A 17,040-nucleotide genomic window follows, 5' to 3' on the forward strand; every position below is an offset into this window, starting at 1 on the left:
CACCTTTGTATGCAATGCATAGACATCAGTGCCCCCTGCTGGCCTAGTGATAGGATAGTCAAGCCTCTGGCAAAGTATTGTGATGTCCATTGAAGATCGAACCCTTATGCATTGATAAAAATTGCTGCACATATCAGATTCATAGGAGTTGCTTTATAGGATCCCATCCCACTTCATTAGATCCTTTGCAATAACCTATCTCTGTAGAGTTTTTTCTTCCTTTAGTTGGAAATATCTTGCATTTTTGGGCACTGTCAAAGCAATAAGGGTCAGATCAATGGCAGTTTGCTGGCCCTGCTAGGCTTAAAGATTGATTATTTCTAGATAGTACTAGAAGTCAAGGAACAGTTGCTTCACAAATCAAACCTAATACAGGGGGCCAAAAGGAAGAGGAATTCTTGTTACAATCTCCCTCATCACAAATCCCTCAGGAGATCTACCTCTTTGACAAATTCTCTAGAAAGAGGCTTTATTTTGTGGAACATAATTTAGAGACACAAAGAACTGTTTTCCAAACCAGGACTAGAAATACATTGTGCCATCTGTGTGTGTGCCACTGTGCAGTGATCAGAATCAATGTGATCACAATCAGTAAAATAATGTATCTAAAACAGGATCTTCTTTAATGGGTCTGCCCCAGGCTGCTTGCCCCATCACTTGGAAGGAGCCTCATGAGTAAAACACCACTTGGTATTTACAAGCCAGCATTGGCTCAAAGAACCTACAGTAATGTCAGCTTGCACTGCAACAATGGAACAGTGTGTTTAGTGTTTGAAACATTACTATAACAAGGTGGATGATTTATTTAGAAGCAATAAAGTTGTTGCAGAAAGGAGAGAGGCACCCTGTTGGATACCATTTTGCCATTTTGAAGCACAAAACCACTATTTTCCCTCAAATACTTGGAAACACATTTTTTGGGGGGTACAGTCCTAAACACTTAGCAGCAAGTACATCCCATTGGACAATGTGGGCCAATTCTGTTATTCTGTCATTAAGCCATTTCTGTCCAACGTTGCATATACGCAACAGGCACCAAATGTATACACCTGTGGGCTGGGCAGAAATGGGTTAATACAGTATTGTACAGTACTTTGGTCTTATGTGACCACATCCTTCAGCTATGACACATTTTTGACTATATCTCTGTGCTCACCTGGAAAATTAGGACAAGATTCCCCCCCCTTGCTTTATAGGTGGTAGAAAAGCAAGGTGCAGAGAGTTTATGAATTTTTTTCCTTGTGGCTTGCAGCAGAAACTGTGATGGGGGATTTAGCTCTCTCCACCTGTTCTTTATACTTGTGCAGCTGCATCCTGAAAGTGCTTTTCCCAATGTCATTGCCATTTTAGTGCTTGGCAAGAATTACGATGCAGTGAAAGCAGAAAAATCACAGAGGACTTAACACTAGAAGGGGCAGGACAAGACACCTGTGTGTACGTAACCTTTTCCTAACAGGTTCCTAGCTGGTTTGGTAGCTGACTTTCAGCGGAAAAGGGGTGCAGGGTGATAAACCCCCCTCCCCTGCTTCCCCAAGCCATCACTCTAAACCAAAGCTTCATCTGCAGCTGCTTTTCACACTCATTTAATGAACTGGGAGAACTAATTATGGATCTCACAGCCCAATCCTAGGCATGTCTACTTTGAAGTTCTATTAGTTAGTGGGGCTTACGCCTAGGAAAGCATGGATAGGATTGCAGCATCAATCTCATTTTGTTTGGCCTACAAATGTTGTGCATATATGCCTGTAGCAGCCTTAAATGGTAGCTGTGAAATCCACAGATTGCCCTGTTAGAGACTTAACCCTCCCCCCCCCATCTCGTTAAGTTCTACTAGCTTGGTTATTGTGGATTTGAGAGAAACATGACATTGTTCATTCACCAAATGAGCACTGAGCTTGTGCGGGGGGGGGGGGGATGTGACCACACACTCCTCAAAAGGAAGAAGGCCCATGGAGGATGCAGTTCTCTCCCTACGCTCCAAAAAGCAGTAAGCCAGTTGTTACATCCTTTCAGAAACAAGAGCACGTGACTAGTTGAATCTTTGAGGGGGGGGAACTACATCTGGTGTAGCAGCCTGCTATTCTTTCTGCCATTCTTACACCATACTTTCCAAGTTCTCTTTAGAGAGGTCCTCAGCTGCTTCTCCAGTGTGGCTGGCTCCCAGTATGTAGATACCTTGGTAATCTTTGAGCCATTTCACCACCTCCAGGTGGTTAAATTGGATAGCATCATTAAAGGCAATGTTTCCCCACCTGTAGAGAGGACAAGACATGAAGTTGTCTACTATCTATTACAGTACTAGACAGTACTAGCCATGAGTCACCTAAAGGATGAGGGATAATGAGAGATGACAGAAAGCCCTCCCCACATCAGCCCCAAATGGATTAACCCACTATTTTAAAAATGTGTAAGCTTCCTCTCCAATGCTTGCAGTACCTAACAATTTTTGAGCTATACAAGCAAGACAATGGGCAAGCAAGCAGAGAGGTATATCAAAGTAGGAGCTTATGGAACAAATACTGCTAGGTTATTCAGGCACAGTAAACCATGCTACAGAGGAAGATGACTTCCAGCCCAATCCTATCCACACTTTCCTGGGAGTAAGCCCCACTGACTCTAATGGGACTTACTTCTGAGTAGACATGCATAGGATTGGGCTGTCTCTGTCTCATCCCCATTAGCCAGTTTGGCCCATCAAAATACTGGTAATGAAAAGAAGGAAACACAACAAATTCTCTTAAAAAGCCCTGGTTTGTTTGCTTGCCATTTACTCTTGAATATATCCAAGAGAAAATCTTTGAACTTTGCCCTTTCCTACTGAATCATAAGGTGGCACTCCTAACATATAAACGTGTTTTCAAAAATGGAGTTTGAGGAATGTTTTCCAAAAAGCAACTCACCTGGAAGTACAAGTCAAGGGCTGCCATCGTGTCCGCACCCTGAGGAAAACACTGGATGAAAAGAGAACAATGCCACATCAGACACTGGCAAGGATGGATGGGTAATTCCAATCCCAGTTTAGAAATCTCATCAAGTGACCCGAGACGGACCTGTTTTCTGAAACAATCTTTCTCCCTCCCTTCCCTTGTTACCTTTTTATCCTTGATATAGTATCCAATAGCATAATTCCGGTCTCCTGATTCGTTCTCTGACTGAAACCTACAAACAGACATACAACTTCATGATCTTCCAGGCTCAGGATGCCCAGTTTGAATCAAATGCCTCATTTCTAGAATGATCTTTCCACTGAAAAATGGTTGTTTCCTGTTCTACATGCAGCACTGATCTCATTCACAGTTCAAAACCAATCACATTACAAGCAAAATAGCTCTCTTCTGAAAGTTATGTAGAATGGTGACTCCCTACTGGTCTTACCTGATGGGATGGCTGTGAAATGTATTAAGTCATGAATATTAAAACATCTACAGCACCTGTTGATATAAAAATGCTTCTTTATTTCTACTATTTTCACAACCATTCTGGCAGCCGAATCCTAGGCATGTCTACTGAGAAATAAGTTCCAACTGAGTTCAGTGAGGCTTACTACCACACAAGTGTGTATAGGACTGCAGCCTTAGAGATTCAGGGCAGGGCCCAATCCTAAGCTCCCTCAGCCAGTGCTGGGTTTCGCAAACATGCCATAAGGCATGTTTGCAGCACCCAGAGAGGAGGGACCACTAGCACTGGGCTACTGAGAGCTCTGTTCCTCTCACCTTCCTCATTGAAAGACAGCTTGTTATAGGGTAGCCTGCTGGGCTCTTTGCCCACATACTGATGCACTCGTTCAGTACCCAGTTCACTGACAGAGTCAATGCCCAGCATACTTCAAAGGCCTGACACATGACTGAAGGCAGAAGGGGATCTTGGCGTGGCCCATGGAGTGCCTGGAGAAGACGGACAAAGAGAGAATGAAGAGAGGAGGCCCCACCTCACCACCCCTTCAGCCACCCAGTGACAAAACTCTACAGCAGGTGGCCAACCATTTTGGCAAGAGTGCTACGTGTAAAGTCCCACATAGGAGATGGTGCTACTGTAGTGTACACTACAAGCAGTTGAAACGCTTCCCATGGCTTGTGTTATTTTTGCCTAGAGTCTATGGATCAGGCAGCAGCAGTGTGGTGGGCAGGAGTGCCAGCCTGAAGACTCCAAACCCCACCCTGGAGGCCACATCTAGCCCACAGGAGGATTTGATGTGGCCCACGGCATGTGGTGAGGAAGTTTGACTGTTCCAGCCTGAAGTAACCTGCTGACGGGCCGGGAGTGCAAAGCCTTGTGCGGAGAGATGCTTCTGCTGAAAAGGCTTCCCTGAAGATAGCCCCAGAAGGCTGAGAGCTTATGTGTGTGTGCATGCACGTGCATGGTTCCAGATACATTCAATACCCTGATAAAACTGCTGTGCAAGCAGTCCCTTGGGCTGAAAAGTTTGGTGACCCCTGATGTAGTCAAATGCAAAGGAGTAGGGTCTCTTCCTAATCCTGTCCATGGCACTCAGTAGGGCTCATTCTGAGGAAGTGTCCCTAGTGCAAAAGTGTCCCTCAGTCCCAGCCTTAAGTGCAAAACACACATAGTTTTTGAGAAGGAATTTTGTGACTAAAATGAAGGTAAAAATTCTAGTCAGTCTTCAATTAAAATTGTGAACCACCCAAAGATACACTGCCTTTCAACATGCACCCTTGCCTCTCCAGGAAGGGCACTGCCTCTCTAGGAATGTCAAGGATATATACCCAACCAAGTTGTTCTTCACAAGTTTGGCACCCTTGATTTCCTATCCCTTCATTTTCAGTCTCACTTTTAAAAAACTCATGTCCCATCTGCTCACCGCTGTCCATCCACTGTGCAAAGAGAAACACCCCAAATGAACATAAGAACATAAGAACAGCCCCACTGGATCAGGCCATAGGCCCATCTAGTCCAGCTTCCTGTATCTCACAGCGGCCCACCAAATGCCCCAGGGAGCATACCAGATAACAAGAGACTTCATCCTGGTGCCCTCCCTTGCATCTGGCATTCTGACATAACCCATTTCTAAAATCAGGAGGTTGCGCATACACATCATGGCTTGTACCCCATAATGGATTTTTCCTCCAGAAACTCGTCCAATCCCCTTTTAAAGGCGTCTAGGCTAGACGCCAGCACCACATCCTGTGGCAAGGAGTTCCACAGACCGACCACGCGCTGAGTAAAGAAATATTTTCTTTTGTCTGTCCTAACCCGCCCAACACTCAATTTTAGTGGATGTCCCCTGGTTCTGGTATTATGTGAGAGTGTAAAGAGCATCTCCCTATCCACTCTGTCCATCCCCTGCATAATTTTGTATGTCTCAATCATGTCCCCCCTCAAGCGTCTCTTTTCTAGGCTGAAGAGGCCCAAACGCCGTAGCCTTTCCTCATAAGGAAGGTGCCCCAGCCCCGTAATCATCTTAGTCGCTCTCTTTTGCACCTTTTCCATTTCCACTATGTCTTTTTTGAGATGCGGCGACCAGAACTGGACACAATACTCCAGGTGTGGCCTTACCATAAATTTGTACAACGGCATTATAATACTAACCGTTTTGTTCTCAATACCCTTCCTAATGATCCCAAGCATAGAATTGGCCTTCTTCACTGCCGCCGCACATTGGGTCGACACTTTCATCGACCTGTCCACCACCACCCCAAGATCTCTCTCCTGATCTGTCACAGACAGCTCAGAACCCATCAGCCTATATCTAAAGTTTTGATTTTTTGCCCCAATGTGCATGACTTTACACTTACTGACATTGAAGCGCATCTGCCATTTTGCTGCCCATTCTGCCAGTCTGGAGAGATCCTTCTGGAGCTCCTCACAATCACTTCTGGTCTTTACCACTCGGAAAAGTTTGGTGTCGTCTGCAAACTTAGCCACTTCACTGCTCAACCCTGTCTCCAGGTCATTTATGAAGAGGTTGAAAAGCACCGGTCCCAGGACAGATCCTTGGGGCACACCGCTTTTCACCTCTCTCCATTGTGAAAATTGCCCATTGACACCCACTCTCTGCTTCCTGGCCTCCAACCAGTTCTCAATCCACGAGAGGACCTGTCCTCTAATTCCCTGACTGTGGAGTTTTTTCAGTAGCCTTTGGTGAGGGACCGTGTCAAACGCCTTCTGAAAGTCCACATATATAATGTCCACGGGTTCTCCCGCATCCACATGCCTGTTGACCTTTTCAAAGAATTCTATAAGGTTCGTGAGGCAAGACTTACCCTTACAGAAGTCATGCTGACTCTCCCTCAGCAAGGCCTGTTCGTCTATGTGTTTTGAGATCCTATCTTTGATGAGGCATTCCACCATCTTACCCGGTATGGATGTTAGGCTGACCGGCCTATAGTTTCCCGGGTCCCCCCTCTTTCCCTTTTTAAAAATAGGCGTGACATTTGCTATCCTCCAATCTTCTGGTACCATGGCCGTTTTGAGGGACAAGTTGCATACCTTAGTCAAGAGATCTGCAACTTCATTCTTCAATTCCTTAATAACCCTTGGGTGTATGCCATCAGGGCCCGGTGACTTATTGATCTTTAATTTATCAGTGAGGTCTGAAACATCTTCTCTTTTAACCTCTATCTGACTTAACTCCTCGGTCAGGAGGGGCCGTTCGGGCAGCGGTATCTGCCCGAGGTCTTCTGCCGTGAAGACAGATGCAAAGAACTCATTTAATTTCTCTGCCATCTCTAAGTCTCCTTTTATCTCCCCTTTCCCTCCCTCACCATCCAGAGGGCCAACCGCTTCTCTGGCAGGTTTCCTGCTTCTAACATATTTGAAGAAGCTTTTATTATTCCCCTTAATGTTGCTGGCCATGCGTTCCTCATAGTCTCGCTTGGCCTCCCCTATCACCTTCTTACATTTCTTTTGCCACAGTTTATGTTCCTTTTTATTCTCTTCATTAGGGCAAGACTTCCATTTACGGAAGGAAGCTTCCTTGCCCTTCACAGCCTCTCTAACTTGGCTGGTTAGCCATGCGGGCACCCTCCTGGATTTAGTGGAACCCTTCTTTCTTTGCGGTATACACCTCTGCTGGGCCTCTATTACTGTTGTTTTAAGCAGCCTCCATGCTCTCTGGAGAGACTGGACTCTTTTTACCCTCCCTTTCAACCTCCTTCTAACCAGCCTCCTCATTTGAGGGAAGTCCGCCCGTCGGAAGTCAAGGGTTTTTGTTAGAGATTTGCCTGGTATTCTTCCCCCAACGTGCACGTCAAAACGGATCGCAGCATGATCACTGTTCCCCAATGGCTCAGTAACGTTTACATCTCTAACCAGGTCCTGCGTACCGCACAAAATTAAATCCAGAGTCACCTGTCCTCTGGTGGGCTCCGTGACTAGCTGATCTAAGCCACAGTCATTTAGCACGTCAAGAAATCCGGTTTCCTTATCGTGACCAGAACACAAATTGACCCAGTCAATATGAGGATAATTGAAGTCCCCCATGATTACAACCCTGTCCTTCCTTGTCACCTCTCTGATCTGTTTCCTCATTTCAAGGTCCCCATCAGATTTCTGGTCTGGAGGACAATAGCACGCCCCCAGTATTACATCGCTGCACAAGCCTGGTAATTTAACCCACAGAGATTCTACGGTGGAGTCGGACCCACCTTCAATCTCTACTTTGCTGGATTCTATCCCTTCCTTAAGATAAAGGGCCACCCCACCTCCAACACGCCCCTGCCTGTCCCTCCTGTAGAGTTTATAGCCCGGGATTGCGGTATCCCACTGATTCTCCGCATTCCACCAGGTTTCCGTTATGCCCACTATGTCAATATTTTCCCTTGTCACCAGACATTCCAGTTCTCCCACCTTTGCTCGTAGACTTCGGGCATTCGCATAAAAGCATTTATACACGGAATGCCCCAGGATGGGCTGCTTATTCGCTCCTTTGTCCCCGCATCCTCTCATTGTGCCAAACCGTCTATCACATCCCATCACCCTACCTTTCCCAATTTCTTCTCCTACCCTGCCTTTGTCTTGTTGTTCTCTAACCTCCCCATCCTCATCCCATAGGGATGAGGAGTCCCGAACCGGATGCCCCTCGGCTCCTGTCGGCCTTCCCCCAGGGATCAGTTTAAAAGCTGCTCTGCCACCTTTTTAATGTTATGCGCCAGCAGTCTGGTTCCATTCTGGTTCAAGTGGAGCCCGTCCCTCTTGTACAGACCCCGCTTGTCCCAAAACGTTCCCCAGTGCCTAACGAATCTAAACCCCTCCTCCCTACACCACCGTCTCATCCACGCATTGAGACCCCTGATCTCCGCCTGCCTAGCTGGCCCTGCGCGTGGAACAGGTAGCACTTCAGAGAACGCTACCTTTGAGGTCCTTGCTTTCAGCTTCCTGCCTAAAAGCCTAAATTTGGCCTCCAGGACCTCCCAGCTACACTTGCCCACGTCGTTGGTGCCGACATGCACCACAGCCGCTACCTCTCCCCCAGCACTGTCTACTAGCCTGTCTAGACGAGAAGTGATGTCCGCAACCTTCGCACCAGGCAGGCAAGTCACCATGCGGTCCTCACATCCGTCGCAAACCCCCCTCTCTATGTTTCTAATAATCGAATCCCCCACTACAAGAAGCCCCCGACCCCCCTCCCGCCGAGGAGTATCCCGAGTGCGCTCGGATACGGGCCCATCCCCTGGAGAAGGGATCCCCCCTAGGGGATTGTTTCCCTCCTCTCCAGGATGACGTCCTCCAGTCCCGAGACTTCCCACCCGGGCAGCCGAGGAGCTGCACGCCTGAGGTTGGGACGAAGCCTGATCGTCCCCGGAAGTCTCCCCACGGTCCTCCTCTGGCTGCCTGCGCTTCTCCAGGTCGGCCACCAAGGCTTCAAGGGAGCGGACGCGTTCCCTGAGAGCCTGGAGCTCCTTGCACCGAGGACACACCCATGACTTATGCCCCAGAGGCATATAATCATACATGTGGCACTCGATGCAGAACACTGGATAGCCCCCACCCTGCTGCTGGCTGTCTGACTGCATAGCTTTTTTGTTGTTGTTGTTTTATTTAGGGGTTCTTTTAAAAACCGTACACTGGATAGCAGCCCTTTTCTCTAGGGAAGAGGAAGGGCAGTGTATGGGGCCCTGGCCTCCTCGCCCTGCTGCTGAACTCGCCCAGATGCTAAACTCTTGTGCCTTACCTGGCACTTAGTTCCCAGAGGCCACACGCGTCTGCAGAGAGCCTCACGCGATGGCCTGCCTAGCTTTATACTCCTGGCTGGCTCCTCCCCCCTCCTTCCTTCCTGATTGAAAGGGGGCTGGCCTTCCCAGGTGAGTTTACAAAAGCTCAGGAAGGCAAATGGCTGCTGATGGGCGTGACCTACTCTGCAGGCTCCTGAATGGACTGCTTGGATTAGCCTAATGGGGCTCTTAATGGGTTGGGAATTGGCCCTTCCTAGGTCCTTTCCCTCCTAGTTCTGTTCTCTTAGGCTGGACTGTTTTTGTAACCTCAAGCTAGTTTTTATTTGGGTTTGTTTAATTATTTATTGCTCTCTAGATCCTGTGTCCCAATTTACTGACCTGTTTAGGTTATGTTCTAACTTAGATTAGGTTTAACCTGGGTTAAGTATAGGTTTAATTTAAACAAGTAGAAAAACCTGCTTTCCACTTTATCCTCCTCCCTTCTTTCGATTAAGTGCTACCTTAGGTGCAGCTAACTTTCAACTTTGATTTAAATGCCTGACCCTTGGGCTCTTACTCACGAGTAGGACTCTGCTCTTACTCACGAGTAGGACTCTGCTCCTGCTCAGAGTAGCCCTATGTACCTCCCTTAGGTGCTAACTTTCAATTTTGATTTAAGGTTGCTTTAAAGGTAAGGTTAAGGTTAGAAGACAGGGAGTTAGAAAGACAAAGCGTTAGAATGAGTACACTTACCTCCTCCTCCTGCTCCTCCTCCTCTCCTTCTCCAAAACTCAGAGGTCTCCTTGCCTTCTCCTCGCCCAGATGCTAAACTCTTGTGCCTTACCTGGCACTTAGTTCCCAGAGGCACTTGGTTCCCAGAGGCCACACGCGTCTGCAGATGCTGGGTTGCATTTGGCCAGCTGTGGGATGTAGTACTAAGCACTAAGTGCTAAGGCAGCACTAAGACAGCTTCTTGTGTATACCATATAAAAAAACATCACAGCAGGGAAGTATGGTTATTTCAGATATAGATGTCTCCTTTTATCATGTCCACCCAAACACAGTTTGGTGCTAGATGAGATAAATCCAAATCCTGCCTCCCTACTAGTAAAAAGATAACCATAAATTTAAGTAATTGACAATCTGAGGTCCTTGAATGGCAGCCCAAATCCACCACCTGAAACAGCTGCCTCACAGTGCCTCTAACAGTAGGGCTCTCCCTCCCTCCCTCCTATTCCATCTGTGTGTTTCTGCCCTTGTTCTCTGAGACAGGGAATTCCTTCAGGGAGATGGACTGAAGTTACAGTACTTGCTTTTCTTTCGTCTCTCCCACATATTGCTAGTTCATCCTACCTTGCCTTTCATGAATCCTTTGGTGCTCTCAAAGATTTGCTCCACATGAGTCGTGAACTTCTGCAAATTGGGGATGACAAATTTCTTCCGGAAGGCCTGTGTCAGCAGGACAATATTGCTGCTCACACATCTGAGGGTGGAAGAGATCATTGGAGAGTTACATAAGAACATAAGAACATAAGAACAGCCCCACTGGATCAGGCCATAGGCCCATCTAGTCCAGCTTCCTGTATCTCACAGCGGCCCACCAAATGCCCCAGGGAGCACACCAGATAACAAGAGACCTCATCCTGGTGCTCTCCCCTACATCTGGCATTCTGACTTAACCCATTCCTAAAATCAGGAGGTTGCGCATACACATCATGGCTTGTACCCCATAATGGATTTTTCCTCCAGAAACTCGTCCAATCCCCTTTTAAAGGCGTCTAGGCTAGACGCCAGCACCACATCCTGTGGCAAGGAGTTCCACAGACAGTTCCACAGTTGAACACATGTGGGGGAGTAATGTAGCATGTACACCTATATATACCTGGAGAAATAGGGAATAGCCTCTCTGTAATCTAGGCAACAGTGCTTTAACTGCTTTCCGTGTCTTTGTACTTAAAAGGCAAGAAATTTGACTACAGGTCAGACTAGATGTTACATTAATCATGCGTTATGCAGCTGCACGCTTGCTTCTTTGTGTGAAATAGTGTGCACACATGTAGGGGGCCTTATCTGGATTGGAACCATGACAGTGGAAAGGGTTCAAACTCCTTCTCCATCACCATGGTCCTAAGCTGGAGCTTAACAACGCAAACATCTGTTTTTCATTTTTTCACACTTTGAACATCTGTGCCCGTGACTTGAAAATGTGCTTCCAGCTTTTAAAACTAGTTAGTTTATCATCTTCCAAATTCCTCTGTAGTTCTTTCCATATATAAGCCCCTGCAATTTCTAACTTCCCTACAATTGAAGTTCAGAGTTAAAAGGAAAGTATTGGGGCAGTCCCTGAGCCCTATAATGATTTCCATTGAAGTTTAGAATAGAATAGGAGATATTCCACTCAAAAAAATGGTAACTTTTCCTAAATTGGTGGCTTTTTTAAATTTTTGAAGCTACAAGTAATGAGTGGTTATATAATGTGTGTTATGTGGAACTGTCACTTAATTTAGAGCAGGGGTGTCCAAAGTTTTTGGCAGGAGGGTCACATCAGCTCTCTGACACTGTGTCGGGGGCCGGAGAAAAAAAAGAATTAATTTACATTTAAAATTTGAATAAATTTACATAAGTTTACATAAATGAATGTATTAAAGATGAACTTATATGAACGAATGAAGGTCTTGCAATAGCTCAATGCCTATAAAAGGCCTTGCACAAAGCAAGGCTGGCCTTTCCTTTGCTGCCGCTGCTGCATCACAGATGTAAAAGAGCAAGCAGTGGAGGGAGCCCTCATCCTACAGCTCACATGAGAGGTCAAACAGTCGCTGCCACACTGAGAGAAGTTGCATTGGGCCAGTGTGGGCTTCAACAAATCTCCAGAGGGCCAGAGGCTCATTGGGGACTGGGGGCTCCCTGAAGGCCGCATTGAGAGACCTCAAGGGCCGCAAGTGGCCCCCGGGCCGGGGTTTGGGCACTCCTGATTTAGAGCTATATGTTGATTCAGCTACTCCGGCAAGTGCTGCACAAGCTTATTTTAGTGGCTCTGTGCCATGCAAAATGTTGGTGGTTGGAGAAGATACTATCTGGTGAGAAAAGGTGCAAACCAGAGAGGTTGGAAAGATTGCTAGTGATCCTGGGACAGATAGTACTTGCCAGATACAAAGGAGTGGCAATAGGACAAGTATCTTGTTGTCTTGAGCACTCCCAGAGGCATCTGGTGCGCCACTAAGATATAGGAAGCTGGACTACGTTGACCTTTGGCCTGATCCAGTGGGGCTCTTATGTTCCTGCACTGGCCTCTCCATGGTGTCTATGTTCCCTACTGGTGCATTGGACACTGGCCCAGCCACCCAGTAGTGAGGATTCAGGTGGGGGTCCAGCTGGGTAAGTCCTCTGATAGGGGTGGATGCCAAACCTCGTCTATCCCTGATGCCCCTCCAGGGTTGGGACATGGCCACAAAGGCAACAGATGTAGTAGGCCTGTAGTCAAGATAAACGAGTGTGAGATTTGACAACATGCATGATGATGGGGAAAGGAAATTGTACTTGCCTGCAGAAGTTGGTGTGCTTTATTAAAAAGTAGTCTTAGCCCTCACTAACATCAGGGCTACTATTCCAATTGCAGTGTATCAGCCCTGGTACCACAATTTGGCTCATACCTCCAAAAGAGGTCTCAGTCCAGCATTTCCCCAGTGCTAGGTTCCTGTGCCACTTTCTGCATCAGAGTCATGAAATCAGGAAGGCATGGATCTGAAGTCCAAAGGCCAGTGCCCCGCAAGGCCTGAAATGAGAATAGGATATGGATTAACAGATGGCAAGGATGTAATGACAGATGGAGGTGGGTAGTGTCTGGACTTTGCGTGGAGGGCTTCCAGCAAGGGCGGCATTATTTGGAACGCTGCCTGATGCCATTCTGGGTTCAGCATCAGGCAGACCCAATGGGTGGTGGGCTGGAGAGTGCAGTGGGCAGACATGGGGTGTAGGGCTTTCCCATCAATTCACTGCCCCTCTCCCCCAAATCACTGCTGAAAATGGCTGCTTCAGCCAGCTTCATCGCTAGGCCGGTGCTGCCACTAATTGTCCTGGTTTTCCCTAAAGAATCCTGGGAACTGTAATTTGGCAGATGTGTTGAGCATTCTCTGTTAGAGAACCTAGCACCAATCACATAACCACAGTTCCCAAGATTCCTTGAGGGAATTATAAAATTTGCCACAAAGACAAAAATACTACTTCTTGAGCAAATAACATTGTCTGGAAAGACTTCAGAAGTAAGAATTTCAACTAAGATAAGTGCTGTCTATAGATATGTGACATTTCTCCTTGTACACTTCCATTTCCAGATTTATTATTTTAAAAATATCAACCTCCCTAAGATTCTGTATTCACAATCACTTATTGTGTAGAATCCTGTGTCTTGCATAAGCATGACCATTTCACATTCAGGGTAGCCTGTACTGGTGGTCACTTGCAACACAACCGTGGGTACAATCAACTAATATACTGTATTAAGCAGTTTGTGTAAAGTAGTTCTCAACACAACTGGCAAATCCTCCTTTTCAGTGGTATGCTAACTGAAAATTGGTTGCCATTGCCACAACTGTGGGGGGTGGGGACTTGAGCATCCAACCAGTTTCATTACAAGAAGTAGAGAGTATGGACAGCTTAAGGGCACAATCCTAACCAACTTTCCAGCACTGGCAAAGTTGTACCAGTGGGGTATATGCTGCATCCTGCAGTTCGGGGGCAGTCATGAAAGCCTCCTCAAGGTAGAGCAACATTTGTTCCCTTACCTCAGAGTTGCATTGCCCTTATGTCAGTGCTGCAAAGTTGGTTAGGATTGCGATCTAAATGTGTAAATTTGTGTTCAGTAATCTTAAATATTTATCTTGAGCACAGCAAAAAATTATGTGAGTCAAGAAACCTACCCCACCTTGTCAACCCTCCCTTTGGGGAAGGGAACATCTTACGCTGGTGAATTTATGAATGGAGATGTATTCCTGTCCCTCATCGACTGTGTAGAAGAGAAGGTCACCAAGACGTGGCAGCATCCCATTCTCTGACAGATCCCTGGACAGAAAAGAAAGTCACTACACAGAACAGCTGATGTTTCATCTCTGAACAGTGGAGGCTTGAACATGAGACAGAAGGGACAAAGCCAGTAGCCACAGAGAATGCAAGCTAGACATGTTCTTGACAAGACTCATCATTTCAAACTTATTTTTCTTTTTTCTTCCATTAGCTTCCAAAGTTTCACCTCCTCAAACTTCATCTCTTGCACCTCTAAGTAGGCTGGGAAAGACCTCTTAAGTGCATCTCTGGAAAGTTGTAGCCTATCAGCACTGACAATATCATATTGAGCTAGACAGACCAATAGGCTGACTCAGTAGAAGACATGCTAATGTCATTGCCACCAAATGTGTTACTTTATTTTATGTGCCTCAGGATGGAATCCTCATAACCCCATCTTAAATCCTTTATTTTGGTAAGGTGCTTCCTAGGTATTTTAAAACTTAACACATACTGTTCCAATGTTCTAATATTTTATCTGATATACAAACAAAATTTCTCTGTAAGAAACAGAAAAACCACTTCAGATTATCATTAAAGTTAATGATTCCAACTCCATCCATGATTCCAACTCCATCCATGATAAATCAATCTTGTTCCACTTAACAGCCCCTTTCATTTATTATAGAATTCTGCTCAAACAGAATTATTCTCAATATAATCTTAAAATTTTGGGTGTTGATGCATATGTTTGCAACATTACATATATTTATAATATTCTTAAGAGTCTTTTCATGGATATCATACCCAGATATTTGAGACTTTTACCAAGCATTTAAAATATTATTGGAACCCTCTCAACAGAGTGATACAACACAAAGCAGTCAGTTCCAGAAAACACACACACACACACACACACACACACACACAAGTACAAGTACAAACCAGTTAACCACACATAACTTCAAAGATCAGCTAGGATTAGGTGCTTTCTGGGTGATGTGGCTATAAGTTCTGAATAAACCTTGCTTTAGAAACAAAATTTAAAGAGGGTTCAAAGTAGCACAGGCATTGAGAGAGAAATTAGTGATGTGATAGGCACTAACCAATACATGCTTATCACATGCACATATCAATATTCCAACATATCAATATTTCAAATGGCTCATCAAACTGGAATGAAAGGACTAGCTGAGGTGGGCAGCGACTGGAGGAAGCATCTTTCCCAGAAACAGTAAATTGTTGTTTGTGTGTTGGGAAAATACTGTGTTGGGAAAAGAAGGGGAAAATATATTTTCACCCTCTGACCTGATAAAAAGACATTTGGATCCCCCATAACAGCCTGATAATAATTCTTTGCAGTGGTTTACAAAGGACAGTCCCTTCCTTAGGATAACTTGATTCCAAAATATCTAAAATGTCAATTACTAGCCCACAAAGCAGAACAAAGCTAGACAAATGGGTGTTGTTTTTTTCTATCCTTCCTTCTGAGAAGAATGCAGTCCTGCTGTTTTGCAGAAATGTTTCTATGGCAACCAGGTTGTCTGCTGGAAGTAGCATCAGAACATGTCACAATATGAGTGGAGATGTTAAGCACCTTAAAGGTGTGTGTCCCATCATTAGAAGAAAGATAAAAGGCCACAGCTGGCTACTAACTATCCATATCAAAACCTGAAACCCAGGCATCTTATTTTCTCACTCTCTGCCTCTGCACAAATAGGTGTTATCACTAAGAGCAGAAACAAGGCAGCATCTACGTGGATCATAATTCATATTAGATATAAATGGATCATAATACCTCCATTAGGTTGCAATTCTATACATCCTCACAGCATAATACTATGCATGTCTACTCAAAAGCAAATCCCACTGTATTCAATAGGGAATTGAATACACTCTGGGAAAGTGTGTATAGGACTTAGGGAGTCTCACTGAACACAATGGGATTGACTCCTTAAGAAACCAGCAAAGGATTTGTACTGCATTGTATATGTACAGATTTTATTTATTTTATTTTCACCATACATCCCTTGATGTACAGCCCTCTTGACAAGATTTGCCAGCTATACAAATAATTATATATGCAAATAAATAAAAACTGAAGAACAGTGGCAGAAATGGGGGTGTGAGCTCAGCTAGTTGTGGATTCACTGGAACAAACATCAGCTGAAAGTTCACCAGTTCAACAAACAAAAGGTTGTACTATGGAGTATTGCACGTATAGAGATCAGAGAGGGTAAAGGGTTGTACTTAAAGAGATACTTATAAGATGGGGGTGCTTAAAGTGTTCTACACAAATGGACAGAACCCTCAAATTCCCACATCAACATCACTTACGCACATCACTAGCACACCACACGGCTCATGCATCCCTTACTGGTTTTAAGTTGCAGCTGTTGGTGACAGTCATTCATTACTGTCTCCCTGCCTTGAGCTGAGTAGCTAGCTCTGCCAATACCCAAAGGAAGAGCAGCCTCCAAACGGTGTCCTGTCCCTCTTCTCCACTGGCACAGCATCTCAGGAGGCTGCAGGACTCCTGGCACAACCCTGATGGAGCGCATGGTTGAGATGCAGCCCCCTTCAAGCCTCAGGAGGAACTGAAGCTGGCAGGAGATATTGTAGTGAGTGGAGTGGAGGGGGGAGTAACAAGGAGCAGCTCCTGGACCTTTAAGAGGAAAGCATCAGTGCGTCATTTAACAAGTGCGAGCATGAGGAGTGATGGGGCAGGGCAAGACAGGAAAAAGTGATGGGCAGTGATGCTGGCCTACCAGCAAAAGACAAAAAGGATGCAAGCCAATGAGGAAGAAAGGGCAGACCTTGTTCTGTTCTCCTACAGTTTGTTTTGCCAGGTAAGTCATAAGGAGGTGCAGAGGCATCTAAAAATGCATTCATGAGAACACTCCCCTTTACCTCTGGTTATACTGATAAA

At 45.6% G+C, this 17,040-nt stretch overlaps 1 protein-coding gene across 1 annotated transcript; it reads right to left on the reverse strand.

Moving 5' to 3' along the window:
• Positions 1-2,095: 2,095 nt before the first annotated feature.
• Positions 2,096-16,672, reverse strand: GLS2 (glutaminase 2). Its single transcript, XM_066612836.1, is given in 12 exon segments — positions 2,096-2,287; positions 2,844-2,951; positions 3,093-3,152; positions 3,661-3,810; positions 3,812-3,884; positions 4,820-4,858; positions 10,011-10,042; positions 10,446-10,593; positions 12,764-12,885; positions 14,072-14,171; positions 14,659-14,671; positions 16,570-16,672. Coding segments are annotated over 12 exon segments (1,140 nt in total).
• Positions 16,673-17,040: the final 368 nt, after the last annotated feature.

Source organism: Tiliqua scincoides, chromosome 2 (genome assembly GCF_035046505.1).
Source record: "Tiliqua scincoides isolate rTilSci1 chromosome 2, rTilSci1.hap2, whole genome shotgun sequence".
Lineage (NCBI taxonomy): Eukaryota > Metazoa > Chordata > Lepidosauria > Squamata > Scincidae > Tiliqua > Tiliqua scincoides.